The sequence below is a fragment of the Mobula hypostoma genome, chromosome 1, assembly GCF_963921235.1.
Source record: "Mobula hypostoma chromosome 1, sMobHyp1.1, whole genome shotgun sequence".
NCBI lineage: Eukaryota > Metazoa > Chordata > Chondrichthyes > Myliobatiformes > Myliobatidae > Mobula > Mobula hypostoma.
Window position 1 is genome coordinate 34,539,908 of NC_086097.1, and position 26,347 is coordinate 34,566,254.

At 43.7% G+C, this 26,347-nt stretch overlaps 2 protein-coding genes across 5 annotated transcripts in view; both read left to right on the top strand.

The window, feature by feature from the left end:
• The first annotated feature begins 114 nt into the window (after positions 1–114).
• Positions 115–5,479, top strand: LOC134345462 (NADH dehydrogenase [ubiquinone] 1 beta subcomplex subunit 1-like). 2 transcript variants are annotated; one of them, XM_063046163.1, is made up of 3 exons: positions 115–227; positions 4,993–5,133; positions 5,339–5,479. In XM_063046163.1, the coding sequence occupies exons 2-3, from the start codon at positions 4,997–4,999 to the stop codon at positions 5,373–5,375; spliced, it is 174 nt and encodes a 57-aa protein (XP_062902233.1). In that variant the 5' UTR covers positions 115–227; positions 4,993–4,996; the 3' UTR covers positions 5,376–5,479. The 2 variants fall into 2 exon arrangements, with proteins under 2 accessions (XP_062902233.1, XP_062902241.1); XM_063046171.1 differs by lacking the exon at positions 115–227 and adding an exon at positions 237–452.
• Positions 5,480–10,020: 4,541 nt separating this feature from the next.
• The window catches only part of atxn3 (ataxin 3), a 100,253-nt gene continuing 83,926 nt past the window's right edge, over positions 10,021–26,347 (top strand). For 2 of the 3 annotated variants that reach the window (XM_063046194.1, XM_063046184.1), the window contains exons 1-2: positions 10,025–10,075; positions 14,327–14,543. In XM_063046194.1, the coding sequence (XP_062902264.1) occupies positions 10,035–10,075; positions 14,327–14,543 (258 nt within the window). In that variant the 5' untranslated portion in view covers positions 10,025–10,034. Of the gene's footprint in view, positions 10,076–14,326; positions 14,544–26,347 lie in introns of all 3 variants that reach the window. The other variant, XM_063046204.1, reaches the window with a different exon arrangement.

Sequence of the window (26,347 nt, forward strand, 5' to 3'; positions counted from 1 at the left end):
TTCCCACTCCGGTTCTCCGGAAATAATTAGTTTTCAGAGTGGAACTTGTGTCTAATGGCAATGAAGTGGTGTATCAATGGTTAAACCCCAGGTTTATCTGTATGACATTTATCATTCACCCCCCCCCTCTCTCCACGATGGTAAGGCGGTCCGCTGCCCTTTGCCCCGGTAGTAGTCGGAGTCTCCGCGGCCTGGGTCAGTGCGGACGGGCGATTTGGGTCGCTCAGGTGGGTTATGATGGAGTGAGGCGGCGAACCGATGCTCACCGGACAGATGGGTGTGATCGCGGCCCAGCCTTACCGGGAGGCCGTCCTTTGGGTCGGGCTCCCCGGGAGATGAGCCCGGCAATTCCCTTGCCGGCTCTTCCAACGTTAACCAGTCCCGGTGACTGCGCTCTCCTTGTCGCTCGTCTCCCGCGGCCTGTCCCCTGGTGCTTGGCGCTGCCGCTAAAGGTCAGCTCGGGGACGATGCTGCCGTCAGGACAGGATTTGGTTAAAGTAGGCACGGCGTTGATAAAACAACCGGGACTTTAAATACAGGGCAACAAAATGTAGACAGTTCGTTTCTCCCACAAATTTTGCTGAGTGCCTCTTAACAGATTGTTGTTGCTACAGATTCCAGCCTCTGCAGTCACTTGTGTCTTTACATGGTCGTGGGGGGGGGGGGGGGTTGAGGTTATAGATAGGAAAATAAGTGTTTGATGTTTAACGTGAAGCAATAAGTGTAAGGGAGAGTAAAATATAGAAAGCGAAGTGGCATCACATTGACCTTTAAGGCAGCATTAATGTTGATTATGGGATTCATTTACGAGATGCAGCCAATTTACTGTTCATTATTGTTCGTTATCATTGAGATGTTGCAGGATGAATTACCCACACACTGTCGGTAGGGAAAGTAGTTTCACAATTCTGGTGTATGGAAGATGTAGAATATATGACAAATTTTTTTTTTACCTCCATTGTATGCTTGTTGGTTGACCTAATCATATCTATGTCTGAAATCCTGCTGGTCTGCACAACTACTTTTTAGATTAACTGTTATTTTGTGATAATGAAGGCTCAGAGATTTAGACCGTAAGACATAGGAGCAGAATTAGGCCATTCAGCCTTTCAAGTCTGCTCTGCCATTCTGTCATGGCTGATCCCAGATCCCACTCAACCCCATACACCTGCCTTTTCTTGCCATATCTTTTGATGCCCTGACCGATCAGGAAACAATCATTTTCTGCTGTAAATATATGCACGGACTTGGCCTCCACCGCAGTCTATGGCAGAGCATTCCACAGATTCACTGCTCTCTGGTTTAAAAAAAATTCCTCCTTACCTCTGTTCTAAAAGGTCACCCCTCAGTTTTGAGACTGTGCCCTCTAGTTCTGGATACCCCCACCATAGGAAACATCCTCTCCGCATCCACCTTATCTCGTCCTTTCAACATTTGGTAGGTTTCAATGAGATTCCCCACCTCCCCGCATTCTAAATTCCAGTGAATACAGACCCAAAGTTGCCAAACACTTCTCATGTTAACCCCTTCATTCCTGGAATCAGCCTCGTGAACCTCCTCTGAACTCTTTCCAATGACAACACATGCTTTCTGAGATATGAGGCCCAAAACTGTTGCCAATACTCCAAGTGTGGCCTGACTAGTGTCTTATAAAGCCTCAACATTATCTCCTTGCTTTTATATTCTGTTCCCCTTGAAATGAATGCCAAAATTGCATTTGCCTTCTTTACCACAGACTCAACCTGTAAATTAACCTTCTTGAAGTTTTGCATGAGGACTCCTAAGTCCCTCTGCACCTCTGATGTTTGAACCTTCTCCCCGTTGAGATAATAGTCCGCACTATTTTACCAAAATACGTTGTCATACATTTTCCATCGCTTTATTCCATCTGCCACTTTTTTGCCCATTCTTCCAATTTAAGTCCTGCTGCGATCGCATTACTGCCTCAGCACCACAACTCCCTGACACTCACGGACCTGTGAAACACTGCTAGTGTCTTTCACAGTGTAGAATGATGCAAAGTACCCGTTATGTTCATCTGCCATTTCTTTGTCCCCCATTACTACCTCACCAGCATCATTTTCCAGTGGTCCAATATCAACTCTCACCTCCCTTTTACTCTTTATATAACCAAGAAAACTTTTAGTATCCTGCTTTATATTATTGGCTAGTTTGTTCTCATTGTTCATCTTTTTCCTTATAGCTTTTTTAGTTGCCTTTCTTGGATTTTAAAAGCTTCCCAATCATCCAACTCACTTTTGCTACCTTATTCCTTTGCGACACTGATACATGTGACTTGTGCTTCTCCCTCTCAAATTGCAGTATGAATTCAATCATATGATCACTGCCTCCTAAGGGTCCCTTTACATTAAGCTCCCTAATAAGATCTGGATTATTACACCCAATCTAAGATGGTTTTTCCCTGAGTAGGCTCAAGTACGAGCTGCCAAGTTGTGTAATGTGATTTTTATATTTAAGGTGGCATAGAACATAGAATGCAGCCCTTTAACACAAGCTGTTGTTCTGACCTATATAAACCTACTGTACAATGAATCTAACCCTTCCCTCCTACACAACCCATAATGCTCCATTTTTTGTACATCAATGTGCTTATCTGAAATTGTTTCTATTGTATCAGCCTGCACTACCCTGCCAGGCAGTACATTCTGGGCACCTGCCTTTCGCTGTGCATGTTGCTGAGGGTGACATTTAAATAAATGAATAGGTCCTTACAGGGGACAATTCATTAAACTTTCAAGTAATTTGTAGAATACTTAAAACTAATAAGCTTGATTATGCAGGCAGTTAAACCCAAATTAAACAATCGTTATCTCTTTTGTGCCTCCTATCCCTTCAACTCTTCCTCTATTTGCCTTCCCATCTGATGTTGTTATCTGACTTTGTATTTACAATTTGTCGTCTTTCCTCCTGTCCTTCCCCTCATGCCAGGATTTCTGTAAGTAGTTGCTGAACACTGAAACAGGCCCTTCGGCCCACTGACTCAGTTCTGACGATCAAACATGCAATCATGCCAATTGTGCATTATTCTCCATTCTTCCATACATTCTTATCAAGTTCAACGTTGAAAAAGTTCAAAGTAAATTTATTATCATAATATGTATATGTTGCCATCTATAACCCGAGATTCATTTTCTTGCAGGCAAACTCAATAAATCCAATAACATCATAGAATCAATGAAGGATTACACCAACAGGGTGGGCAACCAGTGTGCAAAAGATAACAAACTGTGCAAATACAAAAATAGAAAAAAAAATAATAAAAATAATGAGCAATAAATATTGAGAACATGAGGTGAAGAGTCCTTAAAAGTGGTTGTGAGAACAGTTCAGCAATGGTGGTGCAGTGGCGCAGTAACATCAGTGCGGGACTCTGGAACGGGGGTTCCCCAGTTTGAATCCAGTCAGGCCGCTCCCGAGTACGCTTTCCATCCGTGCCGGGTTGAGTGTTGAGCTCCCAACTCAACCTCGTAAAATAAAGAAAAACACTGCGAAATGTCTGTGCAAGGAGTGGCGTTCCACACAGCCTTCCAGTCCGCACCTTGTAATGCATGAAAATGCCCGACGCTGGCCTGTCAGGCCTGAGTCGACATCGTCATCATCATCATCATCATCAAGTGAAGTTGAGTGAAGTTATCCCTTTTGGTTCAGGAGCCTGATGGTTGAGGGGGTTATAACTCTTCCTGAATCTGATGCTGTGAGTCCTGTGGCTCCTGTTGAAGGCAGCAGCACGAAAAGAGCATGACCTGGGTAGCGGGAGTCCCTGATGATGGATACTGCTTTCCTGTGACAGTGCTCGATGTAGATGTGCTCACTCACTGGTGGGGAAAGCTTTACCTGTGATGGACTGGGCCATATCCACTAGTTTTTGTAGGATTTTCTGTTCATGGCATTGGTGTTTCTATACCAGGCTGATGTAAGCAGCCCTTTATCCCCAGGTTCTAGCACTCACCTACTTTAAAGGGGAATTTTACAGTGATTTATTAAACAGGATGTGGGAAACAGCGGAGCACTTTGGACTCTAATACAGTCATGGAAAGAATTTTAAATTCCAAATAGATACCACTGGAGGTCAGGATTGAATCTTGGTTGTTGGGACCATAAAGCTATAACTCTAGTAGTTGTGCCATAGTTCAGTATGTAATTATAGTTTACTAGAAACTGCCTCTCTGGGTTATGAACACCTGACTTAAGGTCACTCCTGCATACTAATGAGCTCCCATGATATTAAATACAACAATCCAGAATCGGTTCATTCCTCAAGATAACTGTACTAGTTTACCGTAATTGTTCTAGCAAATGTTCTCATTAAGCCTTGTGTTATTACAATACTGTAACAATGTGACCTTTGTGTGTTTTCCAACTTGTGGACAAAAATCGACTCATGAAGCAACCTGCAAAATCCATGTCACTACAGTTTTGCTGCACTGACTACTGAGATCTAAAATGAACTTCTTTTTGTTCTAATTGTGGTTTCCTGAAAAAATTGTGTATAATGTATATTTAATTTTTCTAGTGAATGCGGATGTTCGTGCTGCCTTTCTTTTCTTTCTTGGTTTCATGGCTACACGGAGAATTGAAGAATTTCAGAGTTGTATACTTTGTTAATAAACGAGCCTTGAGCCTTTGTATGATATGTGCTTGTGACGCTGTTTTTCTCATTGCATTTCTGCATATGACAGTAAACTTGGCTTTGGAAAATGGAACCCAAAAATGGCCTGTATTGTTTTATTTAAAACTGACTTTCTTGTTTTTTTTCTATAATATTTTTAAATGATATCACTTGTACAGATACAGTTCACTCTCAAATAAGCTAGCTAAGGTTACTTTGGCTCCTATGAGTAAAGTTCGTATAGCCAATTTTTTTTTAGACCAAATTATCTTTTGTTTTAAAAAAGGAGAATTCAGTTATGTATTTAGGAGTACATCATTGTGTGTTTTGTCATTAGTAATTTATTTTTTTTCCCTCCTTAGCACAATGAACCTGGTTGGTATTGTACGTGATCACTGGTATAATATCCTCGTCCCTCTGGGTTTTGTATTGGGATGTTATTTTGACAGAAGGAATGATGAAAGGCTTACGGCATTCAGAAACAAAAGCTTACTGTATCGACGGTGAGTATAAAATTTAACATTTTGATTTTGCAGCCACCTAAATTAAATGTGCTACTCAATGTCAAATTGAGCTACTCTACTAGTTTGAGCAATCAATTACAAAGTTAAAATTGTAAGAGAGTAGAAAGATATTACATTTAATACTTATCTACTTCTGTCGTTAAAATGCCTGGCATTTAAATTATTTGTTATCTTTCCTTTTTAGGGAACTGAAACCAGGTGAAGAAGTGACCTGGAAGTGAGAATCAATGTTTTGCTGAGAAAATGAACATTAAAATTGTCACTGCAGAAGTTTAGTCTTGTTCAATTTTCAATTAAGAATTCAATTAAAGTGTATTTAAAAGTGCCACTGTTGTTCCATCTGTATTTTGATCCATCTGTATTTTGATCCATCACTAGAAATATCTACAATAATTGTGACAGATAATAAGTAGTTTAGAATTCACAAATCTGCCAACGTTTTCCTCTCCCTTCACTGGATGATAAAATGTAGGTAAACATGGTGACCATTTCACTGTACTTACCACTTCAGTAAATTGAACATATACATTGCTGTATAACACAATATTTTTGATCCTCACTTTTAATTTTAGTGAAATGTTAAGTAATTGCGCTTTCCATTCTCTTGTAGGGGAAAATATATTTATTTAAGAAATAATTTCCAAATGATCACAGTGCTGGTGATGGAGAATGGTTGATGTGTTTTATTAGGATATCTTCTTTTTACTTTCAATGATCTTTGGTTTCCTATATTAAATTATTTTGTTGTTAAAGGTCAGAAGTTTTACTTGTAAGACACTTTATTGGTAGAGCATACAAGCCTAACTAAATAAAGGAAATGCTTCTCAAGTTAAAGGATTACTGAGGAAATAGTCACATGAAATGGGTTAACTTCAGGTCTGAATTGTCTACAAACAGCTTTGTCATCTTATTCATTTCATCAGTAACCCTTTGATTTTAGCATAAGTTGATAGACTGTTTTGAAGAAAGGTTAAAAGTCATTTTATTATGTTTGTAGATACTCTGATCTTCTTTTGGATTTTTTATTTTTGTCCCAAGATTGGATTGGTCGAGAAAGATTTGGGGGTTTTGAAATTCTGGATCTAGGCATACATTGCAAATCATTTAATTTCAAAGATCTGTGAATGGAATGTGCTGTCCTGCCCAATTTCAATAAGATACTTAGTTGACTTTAAATGTTGATAACCTTCATTTGCCTTTTAGATGTTTTAGTTTTTTTACACAGTTATCAATCTTTGAGAATCCTATTAACGCTGTGATTTTTAAAATACTCTTGAGATGAGTTTTAAAAAGTGAAACTTGAAAAGTCTAGATGGTTTATGTTTATAAGCCATCTATGATGTTGGATCACAGTGAGGTACAGATATATTTTATTTAAAGCCAAACATAACATTATGCTGCTAAGGTGAAACTAATTTCCTCCAATTTTCAGTAGGTATTAGATGAGGGCTGTTTAATTGCTGTTAAAGCAAGTAAGTCAGGGTAAATATTTTAATGTCATTATTGAGTCATCTCAGTTAATAGACAAACTAGCTTCTGTATCGAGAACACGAGATTCTGCAGATGCTGGAAAGTCAGCAACTAACAAAATGACGGAGGAACTCAGCAGGTCAAGCAGCATCTATGAACATGAATAAACAGTTGATGAGTTGGAATGGGGATATTGATTAAAATGCTTGGCCACTGGGAAATTTTGCTTTTGATGGTGGCCAACCACTTTATTTCCTACCCCACCCCTGTTCTGACATGTCAATCCATGCCCTCCTTTTCTGCCATGATGAGGCCACCCTCAGGGTGCCCATAAGATGTAGGAGCAGAATTAGGCCATTTGGCCCATCGAGTCTGATCCATTTCCCTCTCAGCCCCAATCTTATGCCTTCTCCCCATATCCCTTCATGCCCTAACCAATCAAAAATCTTTCAACCTTTGCCTTAAATATACCAATGACTTGGCCTCCACAGGCACCTGTGGCAATGAATTCCACTGAGTTACCACTTTCTGTTAAAGAAATTCCTTCTTATCTCTGTTCTAAATGGATCTATCTCTATTCTGAGGCAGTGCCCTCTGGTCTTCCCCACAATAGTCTTCTCCACATCCACTCTATCGAGGCCTTTCAACATTTGATAGATTTCTATATAAGATTCCCCCCTTATTCTTCTGAATTTCAGTGAGTACAGGCCCAGAGCCATCAAACGCTCCTCATGATAAGCCTTTCAATCCCAGGATCATTTTCATGAACCTTCTTTGAAACCGCTCCAATATGAGCACATCCTTTCTTAGATTAATGGACCCAAAACTGCTCACAATACTCCAGGTGAGTCCTCAGCAGTGCCCTATAAAGGCTCAACATTACATCCTTGCTTTTATAGTCTAGTCCTCTCAAAGTGAGTGGAGGAGCAACACCTCATATTCCGTCTAGGCAGCCTCCAAGTGTTGATTTCTGCTTTTCCTTTTTTTCTTTCTTCTCCTCCTCCTTCCATTCCCCACTCTGGTCTCCTACCACTTCTCCTCACCTGCCCTTGGTGCCCTTTCTCCCATGGTCCACTCTCCTCTCCTTTCAGATTCCTTTTTAACAAGCCCTTTATCCTTTCTCATCCACCAGGCTTCACCTATCACCTTCTAGCTTGTCCTCCTTTCCTAGCCCCACCTTTTTATTCCAGTGTCAGTCCTGCCGAAGGGTTTCAACCCGAAATGTCTGTGATACTCTTCACAGATGCTGCCTGACCAGCTGAGTTTCTCCAACAGTGTGTTGCTCTGTATTGAGAAACTGCCTTTGTAATGTAATTTTTGCAGGAAATGTGTACCAGGCATTGTTTATATAAAAATTCAGTCAGTAGCATATTTTCTATTTATTAAATTTACCTCCTGTTTATCTTTCACTGAAGTAAGCAAAGTTGAAAGGGGTGAAAGTGCTTGTGAGAATCTCAAAAGGACTTGAAGTATTTAAATATTTTACCTCATAATAAATTTATAATGGGCAATTATAAAATGGGACAATCATTTTGCACAGCGGATGGTTATAAGGTTGGCTATAAAACGATTAATATATTTGAGAAATCAATACTGATTAGAATATTATGGAGAAATCACAGACTTTACCACAAAAAATATCTGGAACTGAGGCTTAGTATCTTAGCTGAAGAAAATCAGGAACTGCAGTACGCTGTGTTTTGGCATGCCAGCCTAGTTATAGTTCTCAGTCTTTCAAAAATACGGAATTTACAATGATCTCACCTCGATGGAAGGCTGAATTATGTCATAATTAGAAGAATTCATTCACATTTGATGCCTTACATTGACAATCATTTGCAAATATGGTTCGAGTTTTATGGGTTCGAATCAAATCTTGCAGAACTATTGAAACTGCATTTCCTTCGGAGAATCTCTGGAATAATACATATATCCGGTAAAACTTTAAAATTTACGGAGCTCATCTCTCCTATCACGGAGAGTGTTTCCAAGGCAGAATCCTGCCCTCATCGCCAAAGAGGCCAGAACACTGCTTTTATCGCGATAATGGCCCCACTGGACTAGTCAAAGAACACTGAGGCTGTCTGCAAGAAGGGTCAGAGCCGTCTCTATTTCCTGAGGAGACTGAGGTCCTTTAACATCTGCTGGACGATGCTGAGGATGTTCTACGAGTCTGTGGTGGCCAGTGCGATCATGTTTGCTGTTGTGTGCTGGGGCAGCAGGCTGAGGGTAGCAGACACCAACAGAATCAACAAACTCATCCGTAAGGCCAGTGATGTTGTGGGGATGGAACTGGACTCTCTGATGGTGGTGTCTGAAAAGAGGATGCTGTCCAAGTTGCATGCTATCTTGGACAATGTCTCCCATCCACTACGTAATGTACTGGGTGGGCACAGGAGTACATTCAGCCAGAGACTCATTCCACCGAGATGCAGCACAGAGCATCATAGGAAGTCATTCCTGCCTGTGGCCATCAAACTTTACAACTCCTCCCTTGGAGGGTCAGACACCCTGAGCCAATAGGCTGGTCCTGGACTTATTTCATGGCATAATTTACATATTACTATTTAACTATTTATGGTTTTATTATTATTTAATTATTTATGGTGCAACTGTAACGAAAACCAATTTCCCCCGGGATCAATAAAGTATGACTATTGCGGGGCTCGGTTTCCCCCATCCACGGGCCACCGCCGAAAGTGTTCCCAGATCGGAGCTCGGTCCTCCTATCTCCGACCGTGACCCCAGTGCGGAGCTCGGTCCTCCCACTTGCGACCGTCACCCCAGTGTGGAGCTCGGTCCTCCCACTTGCGACCGTCACCCCAGTGTGGAGCTCGGTCCTCCCATCTCCGACCGTGACCCCAGTGTGGAGCTCGGTCCTCCCATCTCCGATCGTGACCCCCCACTGCGGAGCTCGGTCCTCCTATCTCCGACCGTCACCCCATGCGGAGCTCGGTCCTCCCATCTCCGACGTGTCCTGAGGAGCTCGGTCCTCCCATCTCCGACCGTCACCCCAGTGCGGAGCTCGGTCCTCCCATCGACCGTGATCCTAGTGCGGAGCTCGGTCCTCCCATCTCCGACCGTGACCCCAGTGCAGAGCTCGGTCCTCTCATCTCCGAACTTGTCCTCAGTGCGGAGCTCGGTCCTCCCATCTCCGACCGTCACCCCAGAGCGGAGCTCGGCCCTCCCATCTCCGACCGTGTCCTCAGTGCGGAGCTCGGTCCTCCCATCTCCGACCGTGACCCCAGTGCGGAGCTCGATCTTCCCATCTCCAACCGTGTCCCCAGTGCGGAGAGCCGCTTCCCATCCCTTATTTAACTCTGTTTACGTCGTCAGGACGCCAATGTGCGTGTCCCGGCCGCTGATTGGTTCGTGGGGTTTGACCCGGCGGGATCACGCCGCGCAGGACGATGGTCCATTATCTACCATGGAGGCGATATTTCACGAGAAAGTAAGTTGATGCGGAAATTGTATTTAAAAACGTCGACGGTGGTGGCGGAGAGGTGCGGCGGGAATATCCCGTGGTGTTAGAGTGAAAGGTGGTTGCTGTGAAGCAACTGTAGACTCTCTGATAGCGAGAGACAGAACTATAGCTTAGTAATGTACTGAAGTCCTGTATCTTAGGGCTTCTTATCGGGAAGTGGGTGTCTGGTATCGGGTGTTTAAAGTCTGGGTGTGCAGGACAATAAGGAGACAAGAGGGGGCTGCAGATGCTGGAACCTGGAGCAATACGCAGAATGCATCTGTGGAGGGAAATGGACGGTCGAGATCCTTCCTCTGTAGTCCAGATAAAGTCCATATTGAAGGGTCTCGACCCTGAACGTCGATTGTCCATTTCCCTCCACAGGTACTGCCTGATCCGCTGCGATTTTTCCAACGCCTTTGTGCGTTGCTTGCAGGATAGTAACTTCATTTTTCCAAGGTGGTCAGAATGAAAAAAAATAGTGAAACGGGTTTAAAGCTGAATAGGCTGGGAAAGCTGAATGCTAATTTGAAGGTTCGACACCCAGAAATGCAGAACGGGTGGTCAAATGAATGATCAAAGAGATTTTAGGAAGTGTCTGAAAAATCAGGATAAAAATAGTAGTGAGACAAAGGAATGGATGTACCCGATTTGGAATGGGTTCAATATCGAGGGTGGGGGGGAGGGGACTAAGTGGAAATTTAAAACTTAATTTGGCAGGTAAATCACATACAGAGTAGGAGATGATAAACAGCCATATGTAGAAGAAAAGCTAAGTTTCAGGCTTATGGGATGAGTAGAAAGCTGGATTTCATCCATTATAACAGGATCTGGCTAATGAACTGAGGATGATTATAGGTATGTTAACAGATTTAGCAATACAACGTTACAGGGTTTAGAACCTTTGTGGGGAAGATGGTATGCTAATGAGGATTAATTGCAATGTTGAACAAGAAGTCCATTATTGCATTAAGGAGAGAGGATATTTCTAGACACTATGGGGACAGAGTTCAGAAAAAAAAATAGCGGTATACCATCGATAGTTAGTAGTAGTTGGAAGTGCAGTCACGTAATCAAGTTACAGAGAAGGTCCTTGTGGTGAACAGCAAGTATAAATTGGAAGTTAAGGTCCTGATTTGGGAGAAGGCTGACTGGCGTTAGACAAGCACGTGTGTAGGCAGTTGGGATTAGTTTGAATTGGTATCGTGGTTGGCACAGATGTGGGCCAAAGGATCTATTCCTGGTGCTATACTGGCCATATATGTTATTAGAAACCATAATCACAATTTGTGCTTGTCTCAAAGGCGAATTTCTCATCTGTATTTACTACAGAGATTTGAATTTACTGTGGCGTACATAGCAGTTGGAAAATTTGGAGGGGGAATTCTGGAACGAATTAACATTGAAACAGAAGAGAATCTGTATGAATAGTGAACTTAAAGGTGGATAAATCGCAAGGGCCTGATGAGATGTATCAGTGAATGAAAAGCAAGGAAATAAATCCCTGGGGCTCAGTGAAAATTTCAATCTTCTCTGGCCATGGATGAAATGCCAGATGACGGGACCAGCAAAGTCAGTACCTCTGTTCGAAAACTGCAGTACAGTTTAGCCAATTTAGTCTAATGTAAGTGGGGGGAGGGGAATAATGGAAACAGTTCTGAAGAGAACTGCATTTAGAGAGGCACAGAGAGGTTGTGCTAAGGACTGTCATGAATTATTTAATTGATTTTTTTCTCACACACTGGGTCATTGAGAGTCGTATGTTTGATAGAATCTAAATAGACTTTAGTCAAGATCCCACATGGGAGATTGATGAAAAGGATAGAACCCAGTGGATACAGGGCAGTTTGGCTTGGTGATGGGTATTGGTTGAGAGTTGATTTTGTGATTAAAAGTCTGTTGGTTTTGGTGCATTGCAGAGATCAACAGTGGGATGTTATTTGTTACATACACTAAAAATCCAGATGTGAAAGGAGGAGGTCTGATTAGTAAATCAGTAAATGACATTAAGATTGGTGCTGTATAAAGTGAATGGGGAGGATGGGCTGAGTAGTTGATGATGTGAGGTGATGTGCTTTTAGAGGACTAATACGGTTACATTATATAGTATGAATTGTAAAACTCAAGAAGTAATAAAGAACAAGAATCGTGGTGTACGATAGCAAATATCACTAAAGACAGCAAGACAAGCAAAATATGATACTTCCCTTCAATAGCTAAATCAGAAAGCTGATGGTATAATGTTATAAAACATTTCGGCACATACGGTGAAGTGTCTGTGGAGCTAAGGAAGGATATGATGGAACTGAAGGGAAGCAGAGCAGGTTTGCCAGGATGTTGCTGGTAAGGACTATTTCAGTCGAGAGGAGAGACCAGACAGTTTGTGCTTATTTTCTTTGGAATGGAGAAAGCTGGTTGGGGGAGGGGAAATGTGCTTGGGGTATACAAAGTTGTGAGGACCATAAAGTACGAAGTGAAAAACATTTCTCCTTGGCAGAGGGCTTCAGGTAATGGATATGAGATTTTTTTGAGAAGTATGCCAGATGAAAAGTGAAATGTGTGTAACACTCACTTTGCCAAGTGACATAATCTTGGGGGTGGTAACCTCCCTGCCCAGCCAAATTTTAGAACTCCCATTTGGGTGGATGCTGCGTGAAGTGTCCCCTGTGTCAAATCAGTACCCCAAAATAACAAACGGTACACAATATTCGGTAAACAAGTAAGATTTTATAACTCTTACTTGGACTATGAGACTAGTAGAGGACAAAATATAAAATAAAAGGCGCCAAGAATTTATTTAATCAGTTCGTGCACAATTCGTTGGAGTTCACGATTTTCCTTCGCTGATTCCTCCTTCGATCGGCGTCAATCACTGTCTCCTGCCGGAGCCCGGAGGGTCGGGCAGCCCACCGACTCCTCAAGTCGCGTCTCCTCTCTTCATTCCCCTCGCGCCTTCTGCCCAAAGCCCGCGAAAACCAACAGCTTTCACACAAACAAGAAAGAATAAAATCTTGCCCGTTGGTTAGCAACTGAATTCCAAAGTCCCGTTGTCTCTACCTATAACCCAAACTTGCTGCTACAGAGAACCCATTACCCCAGCAGTTAACATTACAGAGAAGCCATTTTATTATAACACTACAGAGAAGCCATTTTATTAGCCTTAGCAGTTAACATAAAAGAGAAACACTTACACTCTCCCCCCACTAAATTTAGTCATGTCCTCATGACGTTGAGATAATTCGCCAACCCTTCCTGCAAACACAAAAAACCCAATCCAGGTACCGACGGTGACATCGTAAACATAAAATACTCTGCAGATGCTGGCGTCAAAGCAACACTTACAACACGCTGGAGGAACTCAGCAGGTCGGGCAGCATCCGTGGAAATGATCAGTCAACGTTTTGGGCTGGAAACGGAAGAAGGAATAGGGGAATTCTCCAACTTCCGGTAATTCCCTCCCCCTCCCTTCCCCTATCCCTATTTCACTCTGCCCCCTCCCCCAGCTGCCTATCACCTCCCTCATGGTTCCACCTCCTTCTACTACCCATTGTGCTTTCCCCTATTCCTTCTTCACCTTTCCTGCCTATCACCTCCATGCTTCCTCTCCCCCACCCCTTTATATTTCCCCTTACTGGTTTTTCACCTGGCACCTACCAGCCTTCTCCTTCCCACCCTCCCCCCACCTTCTTTATATGGCCTCTGCCCCTTCCCTCTTCAGTCCTGACGAAGGGTTCTGGCCCGAAACGTTGACTGATCGTTTCCACGGATGCTGCCCAACCTGCTGAGTTCCTCCGGCGTGTTGTGAGTGTTACCAACAGTGACATAGCTCCCCAACAATAGACCTCACATCCTGCTCCCCAGGTGCTACACAGGCCAACCTATCTGGGAGTTTCCTAATCCTCTGAGACCTCCGTACCCCCTCACCTAACCCTTCAGGCTTGGACACTACTGGGGATACTTCGGGTCTGCTTGCCAAATCCTCTCTTAGTCTATCACTCATGCCCCCCTGCAACTCAGAACCCCCTGTCTCGTGTTCAGGCCCCGCTGTCTCTCCTTCAGGGTCCTGCAGTAACCCAGACTGCCCACAGTTAGCCTCCCCCCCACCTCACCTGACTCAGTGGGAGAAGGGCCGGGAGTCTCTTCCTCAAACAAGGGGAAGCTAGCAAAAGGCAGCAGGTACCGCACCTCCACCTCATCATCCATCCAATCCGTATTCTTCTCCTTTTCCTCCATTTGTAGCTGCTGTTTGGTTTTCTCCAAGCTGGAGCACTTGGCCTGGGCTGCTTCTGCAGCCTCTTCAGCCTCCTGTAATCGAGATGTCAGCTTCATCTTGGACTCCTCCAACTCTCGCCGCAGTCACAGCAGTTCTGACTCACGCTTCTTGTTCATCTCTATCTGGAACGCAGTTACTCCACCATCTTCTTCCAATCTATCAGTAAGGCCTTCTAGTTCCCTGGTAAGATCAGCTCGCCGTTTCTCGACCTTGGCTCTCATAGCTCGCTCTGCATTCAACTTCTCCTCCAGTTCCTCAGCCTGGGCCTGATAATCTTCCTCTGAAGAGCAGCAGTTAAGGATTGTTCATCCTCTAGTTTAGTGCTCACTAAACTTATCTCCAGCTATTTCTTCTTAATGACTTCTTCCAGGTCAGCCTTCAGTTTTCCCATTTCATTTAGGCTGTCAGTGGTCATCTCCAGGTCTCCTGCAAGCTTCCGCTTCCCTCTTCCGAGATCTGTCCGCAATTGCTTCACCTCCTCTGAATTGTATTCAGATTCCCCTCTCTGTGCTCTCAGTTTTCTGTTGGCCTTAGTTGTTGGGATCTGGTAACATCCACTCCTCAGATCCAGTACATTAAACCACTTCTCACCACAAAGACAGACCAGCGCGTCTTCGACCCTCGGGACCGCATACTGGTCAGGGATGGTGCACCTGTTCAGAGTCCTATGGTCCACACACATGCGTACCTCCCCTTTCTTCTTCCTGGCCACTACCAGTGGGGATGCAGAGAGGCTTCGAAACCCAGTGATGATCCCCTTTTCCTTCAACTCACACAAATGCTGCCGTGCAGCCTCCACACCTGCAGGGACCCGTCGCCGCGACCTTTCCACAAACGGGGTGTCCTTAGCAGTCAACTCTTCCCCCTCATGGTATTCCGGAACGCCCACTATGAGGGCTTCTTTTTCAGACACTCCGGGAAATTTTAGAGTCCCCATCACTGTTGATACTTCCCCGGGCTGTAACACCATTGACTTTGACTGGGTGAACCACACAGTCCCTCGTTTAAATTCGGTACCCAGCCCGCTGCTGCCACACATGTCCCCAAGCAGCTCTCACCTGCCTTCTTCCTACAGGCCCCCATGAGCCTCCTCACCAGCAGGGTGTTGGTCCCCTCCAGAATCGAAGCGCTGCCCGTCTTGACAGTGTCGGGCCACGTCAGCACTAACGATTCCCGAACCTCAGACACCCACACACCAGTCTCCGAGAACTCCAGTTTCATTGACCAATAACCGTCATATGGATAATCACCAGCACTGATACCCCAAAACTCCAGTGCCCTGAATGGTGTCAAGGGTAAATGCTTCAAATACCAGTGGTAAAATGCGTAGTACAGTAACTTGACCTGCGACCCAGTGTTGAGGATGGCTTTAGCATAGTTTCCATCTATCCGTAACGACACACCGGAGTGTGGTCCCACTAAGCCTTCATGAATAGGGTCCTTTTCCTTTGGGAGTTCCTTGGTACATTGCTGGGAACGTGTTCCCCCAGAGACACCAGGCCATTTGACCAGCTGAACAAATGGGGGAGGGGCTATCTGATCCATCCTTAACTTATCCACCTCAGCCGTCTGACTGACCCACCCCCCCACGCCGCAACCAACTTAGCTGTCTCTCTAGCCGAAAAAGATACGATGAAAGCTTTTCCCCATTCTCCTGACTCATGTTTTGAAACACCACCCCGAGCTGCATTTCGCTCCCAGAAGAACCAAACGCCTTGTCCCGCACTTGCAGATAACTGGCAGCTGTCACTACAGGGTAATGGAACCTGCCCGTTCTAACAACGTCAGCGGCCTGCCAATTCAAACTTTTAACCAACCTCTTGTCGCTTTTCGTCATCCAAGCACTGCGCCTCATCTGACAACTGAGAGGTCTGTTCTGCCCACGTCTCATACGCCTCCGCTCCTTTAGCGGTGGGCATTATTCCACAAACCAGGCAGAACCTGCCATAGCTGGAACATTTATTCACCAAAGAAACAAAGGCGGACACTACCTCAGAATTCTCACTCTTCACTGGTGGATGAGGACTAATTAAACATACCAAATCCGACCACTCTTTCCCCTCACTCCTGACAGTATGGACAGCCCATGGCCCCACCTCACCTGGGGCACCAATAGACACTGGCAATCCCAGCTCCGTGACATCAGCGCTAGTCTGCACTAAAGCAAGGTCTGAGCCTGCCATTTTATTCAACTTTCGCGCTACGATTTCAACTTTGCCAACAGCTTTAACCATACTCAAAAATTAAATTAACAATCCATCCGGGGTACAAATATCCATCCCACTGAACCCGTTACTAACCGCAACACCACAAAGGCACACATTACTAACCACAATCCCAGAGAGGCACACCAGCACTGATTTAAACAGGTCGATCACACGGCATCCCACAGAATCGAATCCCAGACAAGCCCCCACATTGTAACACTTGTTTTGTCTAGTGGCATATCTCGGGGGTGGTAACCCCCCACCTGCCCGGCCAAACTTTAGAACTCCCGTTCGGGTGGATGCTGCATGAAGTGTCCCCTGTGTTAAATCAGTACTCCAAAATAACAAACAGTACACAATAGGTGGTTAAACAAGTAACATTTTACTTGGACTACGAGACTAGTAGAGGACAAAATATAAAAGAAAAGGCGCCAAGAATTTATTTAATCAGTTTGTGCACAATTCGTTGAAGCTCACAGTTTTTCTTCACTGATTCCTCCTTCGATTGGTGTCGACCTCTGTCTCCTGTCGGGCAGCCCACAGACTCCTCAAGTCGCGTCTCCTCTCTTCATTCCCCTCGTGCCATCTGCCCAAAGCCCACGAAAAACAACAGCTTTCACACAAACAAGAAAGAATAACATCTCACCCATTGGTTAGCAACTGAATTCCAAAGTCCCATTATCTCTACCTATGACCCAAACATGCTGCTGTAGAGAACCCATTACCTCAGCAGTTAACATTACAGAGAAGCTATTTTATTCTAACACTACAGAGAAGCCATTTTGTTGTCCTTAGCAGTTGACATAAAAGAGAAACCCTTACATGTGGAACACTTGATTGAGGGGTAATGGAGACAGGTACTCTTGCAGTATTTCAGGCATATTTAGATGATCATTTGAAACACTGGTGGAGTTGCTTCCAGTTACAAAGGTTCGATCCTGACATCTGGTGCTGTCATTGTGGTGGTTGCACAATCCACATGTTGCTGTAAGGGTTTCATGCAGGTGTTCCGAGTTCATCTCACATCCTAAGTTAGAGGTTCTCAACCTGGGGTCCTTGGACCCTTGGTTAATGGTAGGGGTCCGTGACATAAGAATGATAACTTGGTGCATTAGTGTGCCATGCAAATTGCCTCTGGTGTGTATGTGAGTGATAGCATCTGGCAAGTCGATGGGAATGTGGGAGGAATAGATGGGGGTTGGTGAAAAATGCCTGTCTGACAATCAACATGGGCTGGAGACCCTCTAACTCTGCTTGACACTATAAGGCTAAGGTTTGAATGCAAGAAAATGCGATTAGTATGATTGATACTTGATGGTTAGCACAACCACGTTCGATCAGTTTCCATGCCGTTTATCACTAAGACGGTTTGGATGAGGTATTCCAGAGCTTAAAATTGGGCATTTGGGGATCTGAATTCCTCAGTATTGTGTAGATTGAGAATTCCTGAGGTGGAGGGGAGCAAGGATGAGATTTGCAATGCAAATGTATGTTTGAGGTATGTTGAACCAGCAGACTGGTAGTTTGTTGATTTTGGAGATTGACATCTGAGTTTGGATAGTCTCAAGTGGAGATATAGTTCAACCATCTGTAAGCTTAAGATCACTTGAAAACCCTGCCACAGGTACTGCCTTTCACCAAGTTATATTTAATTATCATACCACTGCTTGTTGACACATGTTGCTTTCCAGTTAAGCAATCTCTTGATTTTAAAATCCTCTTTCTTGTTTGCATACCCTCCTTGGTCATCCTTGTCTATCGCTAATTTCCTACATTTCTATAATTCTCAGAGATAACTGTGCACCTTAGATTCTGCATTCTTGGTTGCTCTACCACTGACCTATGGTAATTTCTGGAATTTCTACTGTGAACCTCTCCACTTCTCTGCTCTGCTCATGTAACGTGTTGTTTAATCAAACTTTTGGTCATTTCCCCTTGGGTTTCCATTGAGGTGTCAGACTTTGTTTTATCATGCTCCAAAGGCGTTTCCTGGTGCTTGGGGGGAAATTCAAGCAGCATCAGCACTGAAGGACAAGTAATCGGCTTGAATTCCAGCTGTTGCTTGTCAAAAGTCAGAAGCAAAAAGCACACCCTCCTCCCCTTTGCATTTGTAGAACACATTGTTTTATTCTAGGGGCTTGGGGGCTGGGGGGGGCGGGGACATGTGCATTTTGATAGGCCTCTGTAGACTACGTGACTCTGTTCTACCATGAACCACCTGCTGGGGACCATGCTACCATCAACCATGCTGGGAAGAGCTCCAAAAATTGTTTTAAATTTCTTTGTGAGATCAATGTGTCTAACAGGCAACTTCTACTATACGCACAATCCCAATAAATATTGCAAATTGTGCTATATATTCAGAGGAACTATTTTAATAAAATAACTTGGAAATATTTTGTATCTACTATCTATATTAATACAAATCAAAGCTACATCTTTTGAATAAAAAAGTACAAATGCTGGGAAAATTTGGCAGGCCAGGCAGCACCTGTGAAAATAAATAATTAAAGAGGGATTATTGACCTGAAATGTTAATTCTTTCTTTTTTCAAAATGCCAAGATTTTTTTCCAGATTTTTCTGCTTTTAATTCAGATTTCCACTGTCTGCATTTTTTGAATGTAGGTTTGGAAATCTAGCTCAAGGGTTTACCATATTTGCTTGATTTTCCTCAATTCTGCTTCAATGGCTATAGCCCAGTAACAGTTACATCCAGAGTCATGGTGTTTTGAGAGGTTGGTGATGAAACATACCACCTGCTGCCTCAGAAGTGACTTGAATCTGCTCCGGTTTGCCTACCTACACAGCAGGTCTACAGCAGATGCCATCCCATTGGCTCTTCACTCAACCCTAGAACAGCAAAGATGCATACAGCAGGATGCCCTTTATCAACTACAGCATCAATACCAAAAACTAACCAATAAGCTCCAGGACTCTGGCCTCAATACCTCCTTATGCAATTAGATCTTCAATTTCCTCACTTGCAGATGCCATTCAGTTCGGATTGGCAACAACATCTCCTTCACAACCTCCATATGCACAGGTGCACCACAAGGCTGTGTACTGAGCTCCTGCTCTACTCACTTTACACCTATGACTGAGGCTAAGCACAGCTCCAATGCCATGTTCAAGTCTGCTGAGGACACCATTGTCATAAGCCGAATCAAAGATGGTGACGAGTCAGCATACAGAAGGGAGATTGAAAGTCTGGCTGAGTGGTGCCACATCAACAACCTCTTACTCAATGTTAGCAAGACCAAGGAGAAGGAAACCAGAGATCCACAAACCAGTCATCATCAGAGGTGGAGAAGGTCAGCAACGTTAAATTCCTCTGTGTTATTATTTCGGAGGACCTGTCCTGGGCCCAGCACATAAGTGCAATTGTGAAGAAAGCATGGCAGTGCCTCTACTTCCTTAGGAGTTTGCGGAGATTCGTCACGATACCTAAAACTTTAACTAACTTCTGTAGATGTGTACTGGAGAGTATAATGACTGGCTGCTTCACAGCCTGGTATGGAAACATAATGCCCTTGAATGGGAATTCCTACAAAAAGTAATGGCTAGGCCCGGTCCATCGCGGGTAAAGCCCTCCCTACCATTGAGCACGTCTACATGAAATGCTGTCACAGGAAAGCAGCATCCATCATCAGGGACTCCCAGCACCCAGGTCTTTCTCTCATCTCACTTCTGCCATCCAGAAGAAGAAGGTACAGGAGCCTCAGGACTCACACCACCAGATTCAGGATCAGTTATTACCCTCAACCTTCAGTTCTTGAACCAGAGGGGATAAATTCATTCACCTTCACTTGGCCCATCATTGAAATGTTCCCACAACCAATGGACTCACTCTCAAGGATTCTTCATCTCATGTTTTCGATATTTATTGCTTATTTATTATTTCTTTTTATTTGCACAGTTTGTTGTCTTCCGCAGTGTGATTGAACGTCCAAGTTGGGCAGTCTTTCATTGATTCTGTTATTGTTATTAGATTCTGTAGATTTATTGGGAATGCCTGTGAGGAAATGAATCTCAGAGTTGAATATGATGACATATGAAATTTGATAATAAGTGTACTTTGAACTTTATTTTTGCTGAAACCTTTGGGTCAAGTGATAGTCGGTGATAGTTAATTAGTTAAGAGTCCTTTTAGAAATTTTTTTGCAGTAGAGTTCCTGATATTACTTGCAGTGCTGTGGTGTGGAACTGAGTACAGATTTTTCATGTTGTAGAAGGAAAATTGGCCTTGACCTGAGTGATATTTTTGTTTTTTTTGTACTTAGCTCGGAAGTTTATGCTACAATTTGCTTGAAATTGGAATGTATCATTACTCCATTTGACAATGTTGCCACAAACCTGAAATAAATCAATTCCTACACTTTGAAAAGCAGCTTGTGACAAAATTGGATTTTTACTTTCATTGCCACTGTACAAAGCACTTACAGGCCAAACACATACTTTTATCACCCAGGTTGTGTTGGAGTAACAGCTCATTTGAATGAGAAATTCTCTAATAAACCTGCAATTTGGCCAAGCTCAGATTTCTTTTAAAGAGATAGCATAGAACACTTAAAAAGAGCGTTAAGAAATCAAAGCTGAAATGGGCCATTCAGCTCCTCATTTCTACTATATCATTTAGTAAAGCCTTCTTAACACAATCCCCTTATCCCTTCTCTCCCTCATTACCTAGAAATCATACATTCTGTGATGATAGAGAATTTCTCATTTTATATATGTACATTAACATTTACTTCCAGCTGATCAGTAAAATGTGGTGATAGTTAAAGGGATAAAGCAACCTTACCTCAGGAGAGAGTAAATAATTGGTGTCTGAAGATCTAGGAGAGAGGACTTGACAAGGAATTGAAGTGGATAAAGACTGGAGAAGGAATAGGAGGGGGCAGAAGCCTAAGAAAGGGTGGTTGAGTTAAAGAAAGAGATGAGAGAAGAATGGGCTGAGCAGAGAATGGGAGCGGAAGGAAGGCAGAATGAGAGAGGGAACTGGGGTGTGGCGGGATGCAGGAGAAATCTGTGTGAAAGAGAGCATTTGTATGTATGGTTGTGAAGATGTTACATCCATGCAGTAGAGTTAGTCTTCAATTATTATGAGTAATAAGTGTGGAGAGGAGGCAATAGAATTTCAATTAATTTTGACTTGGGACGGGTGAAGAGCACCTACATGGAGTGCACTGGGAGAAGTTTGGGCGCCACGGTAGCAGAGCCATTAGCGAGACGCTACAATGACTTTGGGTGTTCCGGAGTTATTCAACCTCCGAGTACTGTGAGGGAAATACAGCCAGCATCAACAGGACATCTTCCACGTGTTCATAGACTTCAAGAAAGTATTCACTAGGGTGTGGCATGATGCTCTCTGGGCCACAGTGAAGAGGTACAACCTGGGCCAGAAGCTGACCCAAACCATCAAGCAGCTTTACACCAAAGCTAACAGTGTGGCACTGCCAAAGGGTCTTGGCCCGAAATGTCAACTGTACTTTTTTCTATAGATGCTGCCTGGCCTGCCGAGTTCCTCCAGCATTTTGTGTGTGTTGCTTGGATTTCCAGCATCTGCAGATATTCTGTTGTTAGTGCAGTACTTGTTCAAGGCACAGGTGGAGAGTGGTTCCACACATCAGTTAGAATCCAACAAGGCTGCCTCCTTTCACCCACGCTGTTCAACATTTTCTTGGAGCAAATAATGACAGATGCCCTGGACCATGTCAGCACAGTCAGTATCGGAGGACAGATAGTAACCAACCTCAGGTTCACTGATGACATTGTGGGCTGGCAGGGAGTGAGGATGAACTGGCCCGCCTTGTGAACCATCTGGATGGTACATCTAGCAGATATGGCATGGAGATCAGCACAGAGAAAACCAAGCTGATGAGAAACAGCGAGGATCCAATCACGGCAAAAATCACAGGCAGTGGACAAGAACGAGAGACAGTCAAACAGTTCAAGTACCTTGGCACCACCATCAACCAAGAAGGATCAAAGCCTGAAGTCCTTCCAGGGCAATCCAAACAACAGCAATGCTGGCTAACCTAAAACCAATCTGGAGAGACAACAATATCACTCTCAAATCCAAGTTGAAACTCCGTCACGCACTTGTGCTCTCCATCTTTTTGTATACATGTGAATCATGGACTCTGACAGCTGAACTGCAAAAGAAGATCCAGGCAATGGGAATGAGATGTTTCAGAAGGCTCCTCAGCATCTCCTATACTGACCATGTCTCAAACGATGAAGAGAAAAGAACCATCACCCAGCACATGAGACAAAGATCTACTCTCCACAGTAACGAAAAGGAAACTGAAATGGTATGGCCACATGAGAAGATCAAGTGGACTCTCAAAGACCGTTCTTCAGGGAACAGTGCAAGGGGAAAAGAAAAAGGGGCAGACAGAGGAAGAAATAGACAGACAACATTGCAGAGTGGACTGGAGAGAGCTTTGCCACAACCCAGGCACTCGCCCACAACTGTGAGAGATGGGGACAACAGGTGCAGCTCTCATCTGTACAGCACTCCTACAACCCAGGCAGGTTGCGGGATCTATAACTGCAACACTTCAGAGTTCAATTCTGGCACCGTTCTGTAAGGAGTTTCTACACATCCTCCCCGTGGAATGTGTGGGTTTTCTCCGGATGCTCTGCTCTCCTCCCACTGTCCAAAGAAATGCCGTGTAGGTCAACTGGTCATTGTGAATTGTCCCATAATTAGGCTAGGGTTAATTGGGGCTGTGGGGTTGCTGGGACAACAAGGCTCAAAGGGTTATATTGCTAAGTAAATAAAATAATGTTTCATCTGATGATCAGTGGAAATATAGACAGCGATGAAAATCAATTGCCACAGTTATGGACAAGACGTGGGTTTGAACCTTAGCTTTTTGAAGCAGGCCGTTTATGATTTTTATTTCAACTTGAACAAATGGTCAAACAAAAGCATGCAGCCGGAGAGTTGAATGTTATTCAAAGTAACATGTATGGCGAAGTGGAGGAAGCCCTCCCACTATTTGCAGAGTTGTGTACCTCCGTCATGGGTTGGAGTTTTCTCCAGAGTTTGATTGCTAAATCCTTGATTGCAATACACAAAGAGCATTATACTATTGGAAAGGCCACTTTCTTCAAGAGAAACATTCCAGTTGCTGCTTTGTTTGCCCAACTGCCACAGCACGCATTGGAATAGAGGTTCCCCCCCCCCCCCAGCTAATGACATGGTTCTGTTCCTGTAAATTGTTCAGAACCTGAGTTGTTCATAAGCTGGAAACACGGCCCTGAACCATGCTTCCAACCCGCAGAAGTTGCCTGCAGCCCCACAGAATTTGGTAAGTTCATCTACGAGTCTCCCAAATGATTATTTGTATGACAGACGAGAGAATCTGCAGATGCTGGAAATCTAAGAACATAAGGACATAAGAAATAGGAGCAGGAGTAGGCCATCCGGCCCATCGAGCCTGCCCCGCCATTCAATAAGATCATGGTTGATCTGTCCGTAAACTCAGCTCCACCTACCTGCCTTTTCTCCATAACCCTTAATTCCCTTACTATGTAAAAATCTATCTAACTGTATCTTAAATATATTTAGTGAAGAAGCTTCAATTGCTTCCCTGGGCAGAGAATTCCACAGATTCACCACTCTCTGGGAAAAACAGTTTCTCCTCATCTCCATCCTAAATCTTCTCCCCTGCCGAAGGGTTTCGGCCTGAAATGTCGACTGCACTTTTTTCCATAAATACTGCCTGGCCTGCTGAGTTTCTCCAGCATTTTGTGTGTGTTGTTTATTTGAAAGTGTGGGTTTTACATGATTGGACATTTGCAAGCTGGAAGGACGTGCAAAGCAAATTAGATCAGCTGTCACAATGCAGCATTTTATGACTCAAGAGTATTACAATATTTTATTAGAGAACTACAATATCAGGCCCAGACTTTGGACTGTGACCCATTTCTATGTTGTATATTGAGTTCTTTGTTAAAGTGCATGGCAGTATAGTGGTTAGTTCAACACTTTACAGTGTAGGTGACTGGGATTCAATTCCTGCCACAGCCTGTAAGAAGTTTGTACATTCTCCCTGTGACTGCGTGGGTTTCCTCTAGGTGCTCCAGTTTCCTCCCACAGTTAACTGGTCGTTGTAAACTGCCCCATGATTAGGCTAGGGTGAACTCGGGGGATTGCTGGGCGGCGCGGCTGGAAGAGCCACAAAGGCCTGTTCTACCTTGTATAAAATAAAATGAAAAGAATTTAACCATTTTCAATACTGCATTTCATTTTTCCAAATTTCAGCATATGGTCTTCAGCACCAATTAGGACATTTTTTTCCAAAAGCAAAATGAAACTGATGCTTGAAATCTGAAATAAAATAGAAAGTGCCGAAGGTACAGACCAGGTCAGTTAGCATTTGTGGAGACAGAGACAGAGTTAATCTTTCTGGCAAATATCTTGTTTATACAAGACCTGTAACTTCTATGCTCTAAACTTGAGGTCCATGACCTTCTTAATGCGTGTTATATTGGTCTGATTTAGTTTTAAATATTAGACCCTGCCTCAAGTCACAGAGTCATAGTACAGAAACAGGCCTTCAGCCCATCTAGTCTATGCCGAACCATTTAAACTGTCTACTCCCGTTGACCTGCACCAGGACCAGAGCCCTCCGTATCCCTGCCATCCACGTATCTGTCCAAACTTCTCTTAAATGTTGAAATCGAGCTTGCATGGATTGCTTGTGCTGACAGCTTGTTCCACACTCTCATGACCCTCTGAATGAAGAAGTTTCCACCTCCTCATGTTCCCCTTAATCTTTCACCTGTCACCCTTAACCCATGACCTCCAGTTGTAGTCCCACTCAATCTCAGTGGAAAAAGCCTGCTTGCATTTACCCTATCTATACTCATAATTTTGCATACCTCTATCAAATCTCCTCTTAATCTTCTACTTTCTAAGGAATAAAGTCTTAACCTATTCAATTTTTCCTTACAACTCAGGTCATCCGAACCCGGCAACATCCTTGTAAATTTTCTCTGTACTCTTTTGACCCTATTTATATGTTTCCTGTAGGTAGGTGACCAAAACTGCACACAATACTCCAAATTAGGCCTCACCAATGCTTTGATAAGCTTTAACATACATCCCATCTCCTGTAGTCAATACTTTGATTTATGAAGGCCAATGTGCCAAAAGCTTTCTTTATGACCCTATCTACCTGCGCTGCCCCTTTCAGTGAATTATGGACCTGTATTCCCAGATTCTTTTGCTCTACCGTACTCCTCAGTGCCCTACCACACTCCTCGGTGCCCTACCGTTCACTGTGTAAGACCTACCTTGGTTGGTCCAATCAAAGTGCAACACCTCGCACTTGTCTGCATTAAATTCCATCTACCATTTTTCCAGATGGTCCAGATCCTCTGCAAATCATGATAACCTTCCTCGCTGTCCACTACACCCCCAGTCTTGGTGTCACCCACAGATTTGCTCATCTAGTTAACCACATTATCATCCAGCACATTGATATAGATGACAGGCAACAACAGGCCCAGCACTGATCTCTTTGGCACTCATTAGTCACTGGCCTCTGGTTAGAGAGCTCACCCTGTAGAACCACTCTGTAGGAGGCAGATCTAAAGGGAGCTAGTGGGATTCTATTTATACTGTACTGATTGTTAATGGAAACTTTGTCAGAACTTTCTCAAATAGTACTGCTAAGTTTTACTACTAAATAATATTAATGACATTGCAAATAACTTCAGCTTTTATCTAGGATGTCTGAATTGCTGGTTCTTGTTAGAGGGAA

Bases quoted from the DNA above. Each gene is read 5' to 3' on its own strand.
- LOC134345462 (XM_063046163.1), top strand. From the start codon at position 4,997: ATGAACCTGGTTGGTATTGTACGTGATCACTGGTATAATATCCTCGTC. The intron at 5,134-5,338 runs GTGAGTATAAAA...TTTCCTTTTTAG, and splicing joins AAAAGCTTACTGTATCGACG to GGAACTGAAACCAGGTGAAG.